Source organism: Hyaena hyaena, unplaced genomic scaffold (assembly GCF_003009895.1).
Source record: "Hyaena hyaena isolate Hyena2069 unplaced genomic scaffold, ASM300989v1 scaffold_767, whole genome shotgun sequence".
Taxonomy (NCBI): Eukaryota; Metazoa; Chordata; class Mammalia; order Carnivora; family Hyaenidae; genus Hyaena; species Hyaena hyaena.
Window position 1 is genome coordinate 563,623 of NW_024081397.1, and position 15,341 is coordinate 578,963.

Below are 15,341 nucleotides of genomic sequence, written 5' to 3' on the forward strand. Positions count from 1 at the left end.
CAAGGTTTTTTAAAAAATACAGGCTCATAAAAAATTAGGATTCAATATTCACTTTGTCTTAAATGCTACAACTGTAAGAGCTGATTAAAGCAGACTTTTTTCCCCTTAGGATCTTGGAATTAAGAAAAAAATCACTGCTCTGCCTTTTCAGCTGAAAATGGGGAGGGATGGGTAAGGGGATGAAATGTAGGTCTGTGTCCAAAAGACAGAAGAGGAAAACTGTCCAGAGAGGTGGCCGCTGTCTGTACTGACTGCGTGAACTCACTTTTGATCAGACCCTAGTTAAGAGGGGACATGTAAATGTTATATTAGAAGCAAATTCCTTTGGAGATTTGGAGTATGAAGGGCTCTCATTGGGTGGGGGCTTTGATTTCCACAAGAAAGGAAAGATTACAATGATCATCTTTAATGTATGTTCTAAACCAAACAGAACACTGGCTTTTTCTTTGCTTTGGTTTTCTTCCTGATAGTAAATTTCTCCTCTCTGCACAAAAGTAAATACATCACCTTTGTTGTTGTTGCTTTTTCATCCTTCTCCGCCCGCCCCCCCTCCCCTAGAGGGCTTGAGAGCATTTCTTGCCTACCTTTCAGGCTCTCTGGCACCTTGGGAAGCTGGGGCAGCCCAAGTTTTTGTGATTCTCTGACACACTTCATGCTTTTTCTTTCCTCAGCCACTATCTGCCTTCTCTAGCTCAAAACTAACCTACTTCTTTCTCATTGCCTGCTGGGGAAATTCAGCAGCATTACATGGAGAGTGAATTCTATGGTGAGTTGGTAGGCACTGACCAGTGGAGGGCATAAAAAGGGAGGAACCAGATGGAGAACCAATCCACTGAGTTCAGAGCAGATCTTAGGTTGGAAGGGCCCCTGAAGGTAATTTCACATTATGGTCATTTTGTAAATGTAGGCGACCTGCTCAAAGTCAGTTGAGACAACTTTGTGTTTGTTTTCCTTCACCACTCCACACCAGCCAGTATGTGTCCTCTGTGTTTGCAGAGGCCTGATACTAGGGTGGCACTTACAGGGTCTCTTTGGGGCCTCCCTTTAGTATCTTTTAAGTGTGCACAGACTACCGGCACACAAAGGGACCCATGTGTCCTGAGGAACACCTACCAAGTTCACCAGATTCCTGGTTTCTGAAAGGCTTTTCAGAGTAGTTTGGGGGGCAAAGTTTTCCTGAACTGCAGTTCTGAACCCAGACTGTGGAATCTTTCAAAATACCACAAAACACAGCACCGCCAAAGGCATCTTTAAGCGCAGCGTGGGGAATTAAGGAAATTCCAAAGGCCACTTTATAAGCCAAGGCAGGAGCAGGGCCCTGCGCCCAGGAGGGAGGGAGATGGAGAGGAAGGGAAATATTCTCACGGAGTGCAAAGGAGAAGAGCCAGCAGTCCGAGAGCTAGGCTGGGCGAGAAGGGAAGGTGGAGAGAAACCAGGACTGGGATCAGGTAGTCCATCTCCCCCATATCTTCCCCTGGCGCGGGCGCCTCTCGGTGGCCCCAGCATCGCGTGCTCCCCGGCTTGGAGGCGCCCCGGTGGAGCGGTGGGTGGGGAGCTGGACTCAGAGGCTTGGCTCCTGGCCCGTTGGCACGGTGCCCGCCCGGCAGGTCCCGCCCCGGCTGAAATGTAGGGAGTGCCCGACTGCACGCGTCCCTGCCCTTGTGCGCCTAGTCCTCTCGTGCGGCGGCTCTCGGTGCGCGTCTCTCTCCTGCCCTCCAGCTGCAGCCATGGTCGCCTCCTCCGCGCGGCCCACTGTCCTGGCCATGACCGCGCTGGCGTTACTCCTGCTGCTGTGCCTGGGCCCAGGTATGTCGGCAACGCTAGGGCGCCAGGGAGGGAGATCCGTGATGGAGTGAAGACGGAGGGACCATGAGCCCCAGCAAGTGCCAATGGGTAATAGGGTTTTGCTCTTGCAGAAGTGGGAGTGGCGCGCTTCAGCAGGCGGACAGAGTATCAGGGTCAAGGACAGGTCTCAGACAAGTGCGGTCACCTTGGGAAAGAGTGAGGACCAAGGTCCCATGGAGAAGCAAGAAGTGATTTGGTCCTAATATAAGGGGGAGAGGGGTAAGGGGAGCTTTGGGGCCTTGAGGACTGAGGGGAACCAGAATGCATCACTGTGGAGATGCCTTTCCAGGCATCAGTTGCACTTGGCAACTGAGTCAAGTTCCAGGTCTGCAAAACTTCAGGCAGGATTCACAACCCAGATGGGGGAAATGCTCTTAAAGGAGAAATGCTTAGCCTTCTGTGCTTCATGGCGCCCTCAGGGAATGAGTTGAAAATTCCAGGTTTGTTCCCTATAAAATGAGTATATCCATACATACCCCCAAATGAAGAGGTTTGGTGGATGTACAGGCATCTGAACCCTGGGAATCCACAGACCTACCTTAGGGTTTTGTCCTGATAATACTACCTTCCATTTGAGGATCATTTATGGTTCACTAGTGGCCTTGAGCATGCATGAGCAACTTTGACCCTCACATCTCTGCAAGGCATATTGTGATCCCAGATCTGCTCAGCATACTGGGGCTGGAAGGAATGAAGTGCTTGCCCAAGCCCCTGAGACAGGTGCTTTGCCCACCACAGAGTGGCTGGGCACTGGCTAATGACAATGGAAGACACTCTTGATTGCTCAGCTACTGTGCTTTGCTTTTTCAGAACAGGTATGGAAAACCAAACTCCTGGTGGTAATGGGGGGTGGTGGGGGTGGTGGAGAAGCCTGCTGTAGGAGCCCTGAGGTCAGAGCCCCAGGTGGCCAGAGTAGCAGTGGACCTGTTCAAGTCAGGAGAATTGCTCTCCTTCTAAGTTACAACCACAAGGGAGCCTCATTAATAATTTCCCATTACATGACGGATCCGCCCCACCTCCTCTGTTCCTTCCATTTTCAGAAGCACATCTGAATTAAAGCGAGTGAGCACCTGCTATAAGCCATCTCTTTTCAGACCTGTATTTTATTTCATTTGTACCAAGAACTAGTGAAAAGTGTCAGTTAAAATATTATCATCATTGAGCTGGAATGTGAAAGTTTTTATGACATAAAATGAAAATCTTTACATCTACGTCAAATCTCAAAGGTGGATCCTTATGAGACCTGGAAACGTTAAATGGAGAAAATGATCATTGCTCCTTCTTGAGCAATTTATTAATAGTTAGCACCTTCAAAGGGACATCTTACAATTCTGCGTCTGCTGGGATATCTAGTGTCAGGTTGAATAAATTCAGAAGTGCCTATTATCACCGTCTAGAAAGAATGACTGATGATGTAGGAGTAAAAAAAAATCCATACTATAGGAAAAAATTCACAGCTATCCAGTTATTCTTTATTTTCTTCTTCCAGCAAATTTAGTGTGGTGTCCAATTATATGGATTGATATTTATAGTTCAGTTTGTAGTAATTGGCACAGTGGCAACTATTAATAATTCATAATTTAGGATTTTTCCATGCTTTTCTGTTGTAGAGCTGAGGTCTGGTGAGGCTCTCATTTCTGGAACAGTAGTGACACATTTGCTGCAAGAAATTGCAGCAGCAGTGCACACGCCAACATCCAGTGTCTATTTCCGCATCAGGCCACGTTTCATTCGTTTACTGTTAAGTGCTTTTACAGAAGGCAAACAGATGAAGCCATGATGCTTAATTCTGTGTGTGCCACGCTATTGGTAGAGAGGGACAAATGTTAAAATATTAATGAATGCTAATATTGGTGCCAAGAAACATATCTATCTGCTTTGGCGAATGTGTTCATAGATTTCTTTGCTGACTGTTAAGGTTGGATGACTCTTAAGGTACAGCCTTTCTAAGTAGTCCCATTCCAATCTAATTAAATAATCCCCTCTATAGGAGCCTCGTCAAGTGCTCATCTCTGCTTATTTAGTCTTGATGGGGAACCTCTTGGGGTGACTCCTCCCATCTTTGGAGGGGCTGCCTAGGTATTGGAAACCTAATTATGCCCTAATCTATTTCCAACAGATGTTTCTGGAAACCATTTGCTGACTCCTTTTCTCCAACATATTCCACTGTATCAGTTAATGTACCATATTAAATGTACATTTTATAGAGGCATCTGGATGGCTCAGTTGGTTGTCTGATTTCAGCTCAGGTCATGATCTCACAATTCGTGGGCTTGAGCCCCATGTCAGGCTGTGTGCTGACAGCTCAGAGCCTGGAGCCTACTTCAGATTCTGTGTCTCCCTCTCTGCCCCTCCCCCACTCATGCCCTGTCTCTCAAAAATAATAAATAAATATTATAAAAAGTTATTAAATGTACACATTATAAATATCTGTAACCAAATCATTTGAAGGATTGGTAAATTTTTCAGAAAGTTTGTACATTTTTAGTGAAAGTTACCAGTAATACTTTACTAAATAGTGCAATGAGTGTTTTAAAGTGTATTTTTATTTAAGAGAGATATAGAGAGCAATTAGGGAGGGGCAGAGAGAGAGGAGAGAGACAGAATACCAAGCAGGCTCCATGCTGTCAGTGCAGAGCCTGATGCAGGTCTCAAAACCATGAACCGTGAGATCATGACCTGAGTCGAAATCAAGAGTTGGCTGCTTAAGCAATGAGCCACCCAGGTGTCCCTACTAGTACAATGAATTTTTACTTTTAATCCCTGTGCCCAGTTTTGGAGTTGAGAGGATTTTTGCTAATAAATGTATGATGTACAAAACAAAACAAAACAAAACAAAACAAAACAAAAACCCAGCTCCTAGAGATTCTTCCCAATCACGGCCCGCTGGCTGGCATACCTATTCTAAAGGCAGTTGGGTAGTGCTCAAGTTCAGATACCTACAGAGAGCTAGCTAATAGGTAAAATGGCTCTTGATGGCCATGGGGTGTGCTGAGTGACTTGGGCCCAGAGATGTTCAAATTCAAATTTTGCAAATACTGGATGCACTCCTAAAAGATGTCTGCAGGAAAAACTCAGCTATGGGCAGCCAGTTGGTCACAGATGTGTTTTATTCCCCCTAATGACATAGTAAATGCTTTAAGCAGGGCTTCTTAATCTTATTTGGGTCCCAGACACTTTCGAGAGTCTGGTAAAGGATATCACTCCTAATCCCAGAAAACTGTACCTTTGCAGGTACAAACACAGGCCTTGGGGCCCATCCATGGATGGGGAGGTTAAGGACCTGCCTAAAAGGTAGACATCACCACCTTCATCCTGGGGCCAGACCAGCTCCTTACACTTGAACATGCTCTGCTCTGCTCACTACTTTGGAGGCCGGGCTTTTCTTCCAGGGGCTTTGGATATCCCTTCCCAGGACAAGCCTCGTACCTACACATAGCACATAAGGATGAGAGACATCTACAGGTCCTCGCATCAGCTCACCAGGCAGAGGAGGGTGTCCTACCAAGCTAGTCATTTGATTTTCTATTAAAATGCTTAGGCTGGTTAGAAGTACTTTTAGAATTGAATAAAAATGTCAGCAAACAATATAAATAATGCCTAATTGAAAGAGGGTCCAGGTAAGCTTACAAAACTGGGCTGGATTTAAAAAAGTTTTTCTTAATGCTTATTTTTGAGAGAGAGAGACATAAAGTGAAAGCGGGGAAAGGCAGAGGGAGACACAGAATCTGAAGCAGTTTCCAAGCTCTGAGCTGTCAGCACAGAGCCTGACGCGGTGCTCAAACTCACAAACTGTGAGATCATGACCTGAGTGATGTCAGACGCTTAACTGACTGAGCCATTCAGGCGCCCCTGGGCTGGATTTTTAAAGAGCTCAGGTGCATTCCTCAGCTCGTGACAATGAAACTTCATGGTGCCTGTTCACCTCTGTCCTCATGTGGCTGCCTTCTCTGTACCCCCTCCTCCAAAGATTCCAGCCATTGGATTTTAGATTCCATCCATCCGACATGATCCAACTTCCTTCACAGTTAACTGAAGCCCTTGATTACATCTGCAAAATGCTCTATTTCCAAATAAGTTCACATTCAGAGGTTCTGGGTGGATATGAATTGGAGGGTGGGAGGCATTATTTTATTTACTATACCATGAAAAGGGACGCAGAAGTCTGCAGAAAGGTACACATGACAGATGGCTGGCCCTCATAATAAGATGTAAGAAGATGAAAGAACAATGTCACTTCTCCTAGGGAATATCTGAAATCGTAATGCCCTTGGGCAGCCATTGTCATTGTCACCAGTTTGAGCCATGAGCAGCCTGAATTGTTTGTCCTGCATGACAGAGAATGCAGCAAATATCAAATATTGTGATACCACCAAGTTGCCAAGTCAAGAGGGGGCATGTGGTACTTTTCTCCAACTGTGATTTTTGTACTTGAGAATTTCAAGGGTATAGTGCAACTCTGACATGATTTCTGTTTTCATTCCATTAGGTGGCATAAGTGGGAATAAACTCAAGCTGATGCTTCAAAAGCAGGAAGGTAAGTATACCCCACACAGATAAGGGCTGCATTCTTAATGGAGTGCAATGAACGGCAATGTTGAATGTGCTCACTGAGGACTTGTATTTGGAAAATCAGAAGTGTTTACTCCTTAAAAGTTTGGCAGATCTGAAGGTCTTACTCTGTGGGTGGGTGTGTGGTATTTTATTGAATAAATATTATTGCCAGTAAATGGTTGAAAATTGTTTTTCTGAAAGCTGTCAGTGTGGACTCAAAGATAAAAGAAACAGTGCTACTGTGTTAATTGAATGTTGTTTATCTTAGAACCATGATCCCTGTAGAGCACGTATCTAAATTTAGAGCATATCCTTTAGAGCATGTAAAACCTCCATTGGTGGAATAGACACAGAATAGTATTCTATATCCAATTAGCCCCTGAGGGCAGGGTTGAACAGAAAAACTGTTTGTTAGTAACACCTGTTGTGAAAAATACTCCTACAATGCATGTGGTAGATGGCAGCAAAATGTTGTCGAACCACAACAGGTTGGGAGCCATACAATATGAGTCCCAGGCCCACCGTAATCTGGTAGATCAGTTGGACCAATCTTGTGGTCTTATAAAGGCCATCTTCCCTTGGAACTGTCATCTTTGCCTGTAGAAGGAAGAAGTTGTCCATCTCTCAGAAATTTAGAAGTGTGACATTTCTGATGTGAACCTTTGATCCCTTATATTCCTTTTCCACCCTGACTCTGCCCCAGTTAATGGGAGATTCTGGCAGTCTGAAGCCCGCTCCTGGACCATGTGGGGCTCCCAAGTACTATTCACATGCTTCCCAGTCAGACCCCCAGAAATCCCCTGGATGCTGAGCACTGAGGGTTCCCCTCAGAGGCAGGAGGCTCCTGAAGGGGCTCCCAGCATTTTCCCCAGCATTTCCAGCTGCTCATGAAGCCCAGGCTCATCCCCGATCTCTGTGCTGGGCAGCCGCTCCTCCAGGACACCAAGGGTGACAGAAGCTCTTGAAAGGCCATCCTGTCAGAGATGGGAGCAAGCAGATCACCAAGATAATCATGAGTCCTAGGGTACATCCTCAGCTTTTATTCAAGCCAAACCTAGAAACACATATTGAGCACCTGCTGTGTACAACAAGGTGTAACAGGCCCTGAGGGAAACACAGATGAGCAGGAAGTGAGGAAACAAATCCACTGATATTTATCCATGTGACCAAGGAACACATAGAGCACCTCACTCCCATTATTCTGTGCAGCCTTCATAACAACATCCAGATGGGTACCATCAGCCCGGTTTTACAGATGAGGGGACAGAGAGCAGGGGCAGACCCAGTGGCACAGCTGCATCCCCTGAGCACATCTTGCAGAAATGGAGCCTTTTGAATTGTTGAGACAACAATAGGAAGATGTTGGGAGAAGCCACATGTTAAAGCAAGGGCCCGTTGACTCAGTTAAACCACTGATGATCTGTGAGGCCCACAGATGGTGGTCCCTGGTGGCCCTGTGTGCTCCAGCTCTCCGCGGTGGGAACTTGTCATAGTGCCAGGCTCGACCTGGGCCGGGCCACTCCAAGCTCATGGTTCTGGCTCTTTTTCCTTCCTGGTCTCCTAATCAGGCACAGCACTCTGTTGTTTGCACATGCAAGGAACATATACCTTCATGGTCCTAGACATTTCACTTGTTTCCTGAATGACTAAGGGGTAGGCTACCAGCCCCTGCAAGCAGCCTGGGGTCTAGGCCTGGTGAGTGGCTGCAGAGAATGGGCTACATTTCTTCTCTTCCCTGTGCCCCTTTATGTGGCTGCACTCAAATGGAGAGCTTTCTACCAAGGGCAAGGAGGTGATGATGGGCAGCTGTCTTTCATCACATGTGATGTAAGAATGAAGTTGAAAGTTGGGGCACCTGGGTGGTTTGGTCGGTTAAGCACCTGACTTTGGCTCAGGTCATGATCTCACAGTTTGTGAGTTTGAGCTTCATGTCAGCCTCTGTGCTGACAGCTCAGAGGAGCCTGGAGCCTGCTTTGGATTCTGTGTTTCCCTCTCTCTCTTTCTGCCCCTCCCCTGCTCATGCCATCTCTCTCTCTCTCTCTCTCTCAAATAAATGTTAAAAAAATTTTTAAAAATGAATGAAGTTGAAAGTCAAAACCATCTAATGTGAGGTGGGCTTGGGGTATGGCATCTTCACTAGCAATTCACCCCACCAAGAAGAGAAATCATTCTTTGTACTTCGGGGGGTGGGGAATTGATCATTTCAGCACCTGCTCCACCTAAGACGAAAGTGGCAGTGGACGAGAACAAGGCAAAAGAATTCTTAAGCAGCCTGAAGCGCCAGAAGCGGCAGCTGTGGGATCGGTCACGGCCGGAGGTCCAGCAGTGGTACCAGCAGTTCCTCTATATGGGCTTTGATGAGGCGGTGGGTATTCCTGGCCCCTGGAGGCCTAGCTCCCTGCAGAGCAGCGACATGGGGAGAAATGCTTGGCTTGGGGAAACGGCACAGAAAATTAGTCTTCAAAATTCACTCCAAAAAATGGGGGTAGGAGCCCCCATTACCTGCCAAGTGCTACCCAGGCATTGGATAACATTACTATCAGGATATAGGGACATCAGCTAGAATTTTCCATCACTCTGTACCCAAAAGGGAGTCTCTCTCAACATGGTTGGGAAGCAGGGTTCTAGAGAAGTCACTTTCCAAGATGCCTGGGACTTAAATTCATCCAGAATCTGATTTCACTTATCTGCACCGTTTTGCCTGGAAATTTAAAAAAAATTTTTTTTTTTAACATTTATTTATTTTTGAGAGACAGAGCACAAGCAGGGGAAGGGCAGATAGAGAGGGAGACATAGAATCCAAAGCAGGCTCCAGGCTCTGAGCTGTCAGCATGCGGAGCTCAAACTCATAAGCTGTGAGATCATGATCTGAGCTGAAGTCAGATGCTTAACCAAATGAGCCACCCAGGCGTCTTTGCCTGGGTGTTTTTAAAATAACTCACAACCCCCCCCCCAAAACATTTGCATCTTTACCTCCAAAAAATGTCAGAGACAATAAGATTGATGCAAAGACCCATGAGAATAATGGAAAGAGATGAAAAGTGACTTTTTAAAAATTTTTTAAAAATGTTTGTTTATATTTGAGAAGAGGGAGAGGCAAAGAGAGAAGAAAACAGAATCTGAAGCAGGCTCCAGGCTCTCAGCTCTCAGTGCAGAGTGATACACAGGGCTCAAACTCACAAACTATGAGATCATGACCTGAGCCAAAGTTGGACACTTAAGTGACTGAGCCATTCAGGCACCCCAAAAATGAGTTTAAAAAATATCTATTTATTTTTAGAGAGAAAGCACGAGCAGTAGAGGGGCAGAGAAAGGGAGACAGAGAGAATCCCAAGCAGGTTCCATGCTCAGTCTGGCTGAGGGCTCCATCCCATGACCTTGAGATCATGACCTGAGCCTAAATCAAGAGTCAGACACTTAACCACCCAGGTGCCCCTAAAAAGTGACTTTTAAAGAGAGGTGGTCTTTGCACACGTTTTCAGGGAAATTTGGCAATGCATTTGCAGGAAAAGATGGTTCTGTTCCTGAGTCCAGGAGGTAGATGGGTGAGTCAATGTATTCACGAAGACAAAAAAAAAATAATGTTTACAATCAAAGACTCCCAGCGGGGAACAGGTACAGGTATTGTGGGAAGGGCGTTAAGGTCACGGATTCCACTGCATGGAAGCAAGTGTGCAAAGTGACTAGCACAGCAGAGCCAGCAGGAGTCTTGGATTGGAAGCTCTGTGGTGATTGAGAACACTCATCCTGCCCCCCAGGCAGAAAGGGGTCCCAAAAGATGGAGGGCAGCATCTTCAAGCAGGGCAGCTGGAAGTACTTTTCCGAATGGGCCCAAGATTCATACTGTGCATAGAGGGTGTATTTATACAAAACACCACGATTGATGACAAAAAATTAAACTCTTTAGAAGCCTTATTTTTAAAGGTTGCATAAAATGCAGCCATGTAACTGTATTACAATTTCCTTTCCATTCATATATATATGAATACACCATTGATGAATACAAAATATTTATTTTCCCCCCTGTGCAAAAGGCTGAACGCATACATCCAGACTCTGCCAGGCAGGATTCTAAGCACTTAATATGAATGAACTTACTTACTTACAGTCACAAAAAGCCAAAGGACAGGTGCTGTTACTTGCATCCTCGTGTGCGGTTTGTTCCTTCCCTGGGATTCCATTCTTTCAGTGGAGTTACTGGGGCTAACGGTAGAATTAGGTAAGGGTCTGTAAGCACTGTCAAATTGCACATTCCCGTGAGTCATGTGGGAGAGCACCAGTCTTCTTGCGTCTTCAGCAGCACCTGGAATTCTCATTGAAAATTTAAAAAAAGGGGGCAGCTGGGTGGCTTAGTCAGTTAACCGTCTGACTGAGGGTCGGATCATGATCTCACAGTTCGTGGGTTCGAGCCCCGTGTCGGGCTCTGTGCTGACAGCTAGCTCAGAGCCTGGAGCCTGTTTCAGATTCTGTGTCTCCTTCTCTCTCTAACCCTCCCTTACTCACACTGTCTTTCTCTCTCTCAGAAATAAATAAAAAACATTTCTAAAAAAGAAAATTTTTAAAAAGTACTTTTTTGAACATGAAAATGGCATGTTAGTTGTTGTAACTTGCATTTCTTGGATGCAATCCATGAAAATGGGTATTAAGAGTTTAATGTGGAGAAATAGCTAAAATAAAGACTGGTGACAGAACCAGAATAAGGGTGAGGATCCATAAGATTGTAACTAAATAGTCACAGAAAAGACTAAAAGGCAATAATGTCAAAATGTCAGCTGTAGGGATTACAATGGAGTCGTAATACCCCTTTTTCTCTGCCCCACTCCCACATGCCAATTTGTAAATATGATTGTGTGTTATTCCTATATTCATAAACCATTTTTTTTGTTTCTTGAAAACATCTTTTAAGCCAAAACCCAAAACAGGATTATAAAGTGGGAAAAAACAGGGAACAAGATTATTGCGGGGCGGAATGGTGCTCATCAGCATGGTGAAGGCTGATCCACTGATCACCCCAGGGAGTGGCCACAGAGAGCACCATCATGGCCAAGGCTGGACCTCCCAGCCTCAGGGAGCTCTCAGATACTCATACTCTCTGTCAGTCTTATGGAATAGATTCCTGCAACCCAGCCACTGGAAAATTCCATCCACGTGGTACGGGCGGGTGCCTGAGAACTTGCACTTCATAGCATCTCTAGAGATGAGAAGGGTGCACCGGCCACACTTTGAGAAAAATTGGACCCAAACTTTTGGATACCTTGCAACCTCCCTGCGTCAGCCTTCTCTTGTCCCTGCCTTTTTGGTCTCACGCCAAATCTCTCTCCAAGTCGTCCCCATCCACACCTGCGAGCTTGCATCTACACTCACCCTGTACCTTCAACTACCAACAAAGAATTAGTCTTTCCTTTAAGACAGGCAATGATATCAAAGACCAGTTACCCCAGTTATAAACCTGAAAGTCCTTCTGCGCTTCTCAATCACTTCAGTTCTTCTTCCTTTTATTCCTGCTAATTGCAGCTGCCTATCTTCATGTGTCTCTCAGCAACTGTAGGCTTCGTGAAGGCAGGGAATCTGTCCCAACTTGCTTTGGGTGGCTTTCCGGTGCCGGGCACAAGGCTGACAGGCTGCGTCCATTTAAGGAGTGTTTGTGGAGTGAAGAAGGGCAGCGTGCAAGCTCTAACCTGCACCACGGATATAAAATGGTCACCGTTGCTAGTACGCATGGCTATAACTTGCGCCCGTGGTGGCTGACTTAATTTCTTGAACGTCTGCTCTGTCCACTAGAGTGGACCAGGCACAGGACAGGGCAGGGAGAGAAGGCAGTGCCTATAAGATGAGTACAGTAAGATGTGTAAAGTGCCTGCAGGTCAGGCCAAGCTATTGCTATCTTTGGGAGATGTCTATTTCATTTACTAAAAAAGAGAACCATGTTTAAGTGTTGGGTATATTTAGAACACATAGGGCAGAAGTTTTCAAGGACTTAGATCCATACTCTTTAGCTGGCTGTACTGACCTCTGAGTACAGAATATGATAATGAAGGGTGACTGTCGGTTAGAGCTGTTAATCATTGAAGAAAAGCCATCACAGAGAAAAGGCAGAGGTAAGATGTACCTGTCTAGGGGGAGTGGGTGTCCTTAACTCCATTCTCTATTGTGCTCTTTTTCTCCAGAAATTTGAAGATGACATCACCTACTGGCTGAACAGAGATCGGAATGGGCATGACTACTATGATTCCTACCAGCGTCACTATGATGAGGACTCTGCGATGAGTTCCCATGGCTTCAGGCACGGATCCATTGTCAACTATGATGACTACTAACACCTGGAGCATGGGCACCAGCTCTGGAAGTTCCCCTGCCCCACGCCCTTCACTGCCTTGCACCATGTGGCTTCTGCTGGGCTTTGTTTCAGCAGATCTTTTCTATCCCCTTTCTGCAACCAGGAAGGATGAATTAAAACAAACAATGTAAATGCCTTTTGATATTTCATGCAAGTACTTAACAATGCATTTCATTAAAAACTAAAAGTAAAAGCATTTTATTAAAAATGAAAGTCTCAGAATTCATGTGAGTGGATTTCATTCCCTGGATTTCCCCTAAATTGAAGCTTCATTCAAGAGACAGCTCTCTGTTACCATTTCCCTACCATGAATCCTCACCACCACCTGGGCAGACCAGGGCACTGAGCAGGGGGTCTTTCATTTGTTAACATTTCTGCCCATAGATAGATATGGAAACAGAAAGAAAATTTGGTCGAAAATTATTTAAGTTTACAAAACAGGACTTGGAGGATTCTAATCATTCCACAGGTGTTTGAGACCTTTCTGGGCCCCAGGTCCTGAACTAGAGCTGGGCCTATTTAATATGATCATGCAGGAAATGAAGGGTGATAGAAAAATGGCTGAAGTTTGGGTGAAGTAATGGCCTCATTTCACTTAAAAAAATTAAAACTTACCCAATGAATTAAAATAATATTTAAGAATATACTTCACTTTAAATTTAAGCAATCAGAATGAATGAGGGGCCCCTGGGTGGCTCACTCAGTTAAGCCTTTGACTTAGGCTCAGGTCATGATCTCTAGGTTAGTGGGTTCAAGCCCTATGCAGGGCTCTGCACTGACAACTCAAAGCCTGGAACCTGCTTCAGATTCTGTGTTTACCTCTCTCTCTCTGCCTCTTCCCTGCTTGTGTTCTCTCTCTTTCTCTCTCTCAAAAATAAATAATAACATAAATTAAAAAAATAAACATAAAAAATAAGTACATAAATAAACAACCAGAGTGTGAATGAAAGTAAAACATGATGTGTGGGGGTGAGGAGAGGGAAGAAGGAGGATGGGTGGTGAGAGGGGACTGTCCAGAGACATTACTGATGGAAAGAATCTGGTCACAGCTTGTGTGATGACCTCAGAGCTGCAGCAGGCACTCAGAATGGTCTTAGACTTTTGTGAGTCACACACCCCTCTGACAGTCTAATGGAAGATTTTCGCTCTTTCTCAGGAAACTGATAATTTTGTATATAGTCCCTGGAATACATCTCCATTCACGCACCATAACTAAAAACAAACAACGGACTTCAGGAGAGAAGTATATATGGACACTCATAATAGCCACATATAAATCTTGTTTTCGTAATTTTATCTTCCTTTGGAATCCTTACAAATTTTTTAAAAAATTGGTAAGCTATTCATAACATAAAATTTACCATTTTTACAATTTTTAGTTGGATAGCTCAGTGGCATTAAGTGCTTTTACATCATGGTTAACCATCACCACATTCGTCTCCAGAACATTTTAATCTTCTCAAACTGTAATTCTGTTCTCATTAAACACTAACTCCCCAACCCCTTGCCCAGCTCCTGGTGACCCTCATTCTGTTTTCTGTGTCTGAATATGGCTACTTTGGTACTTCATGGGTGTGGAATCATATAGTGTTCTTTTGTGTCTGACTTATTTCACTTAGCATAATGTCATCCAAGATTCATCCATGTTGTACCATGTGTCAGAATTTTCCTCCTATTTAAGGATAAATAATATTCCAAAGTATGTTTATACCATTTGATTTTTTTATTTTAATTCTTAATTTTTTTACATTTTTAAAAATTTATGTTTGAGAGACAGAGAGACAGAGAGAGAATGAGACACAGAATCCAAAGCAGGCTCCAGGTTCTGAGCCATCAGCACAGAGCCTGATACGGGCTGGAACTCATGAACCGTGAGATCATGACCTGAGCCAAAGTTGGACCTTTCACCAACTGAGCCACCCAGGTGCCCCTATACCACATTTGATTTATCCATTCATCTGTCAGTGTGATTTACTGTGCATGATGCTATGAACATGGGTGGACACAGAGCTCTCATGTCCCCGCTTTCCATTCTTTTGGATATTTGCCCAGAAGTGGAATTATTGGATCATATGGTAATTGTTTAAGTTTTTGAGGAACTGCCATACATATTTTTCACATTGGCTGTCCTATTTCACATTCTCACCCTTTAAATGTGTTTCTTTTTCTTATCTACTATTAGGCTGGTTCAAAACCCCAGCACAATTAAAGAGGAGGGAGGGAAGGGTAATAGAGAGGCCATCTAAGCTTCGTTCCTCACCCTGTCATGTTTCTCCATGCGTTATGTTTGCTGGATGACTTTGGTAGATGTCTTTTATTAAAGAAAATTAAGGAAATTTAAGGAAATAGATTTTTCTATTTATCGTGATGGCTTTAAAAATATCCTAAGAAAATTTTTAAATGTCACAAATGGATGTTAACTTCTATTTTCCGACTCTGTTGAGATATGACTTTTCCTTTTTAATTTCCTAATTGATGTGGTGAATTCTATTGATTAAATTCTAATATTAATCAATTGAATCCCTGGGGTTAAACCTAACTTGATCGTGATTTCTTTTTATTTATTGTTGAATCTGGTTGGATATATGTTCAGAATTCTTATATC

General features: G+C 44.4%; 1 protein-coding gene across 1 annotated transcript; it reads left to right on the forward strand.

Annotated features, from left to right (window-relative positions):
* Window positions 1–1,704: 1,704 nt before the first annotated feature.
* Window positions 1,705–12,849, forward strand: ECRG4 (ECRG4 augurin precursor). The gene is made up of 4 exons (XM_039218454.1): window positions 1,705–1,806; window positions 6,335–6,382; window positions 8,607–8,764; window positions 12,567–12,849. Exons 1-4 carry the CDS (start codon window positions 1,728–1,730, stop codon window positions 12,714–12,716), a joined length of 435 nt encoding a protein of 144 aa, XP_039074385.1. The 5' UTR covers window positions 1,705–1,727; the 3' UTR covers window positions 12,717–12,849.
* Window positions 12,850–15,341: the final 2,492 nt, after the last annotated feature.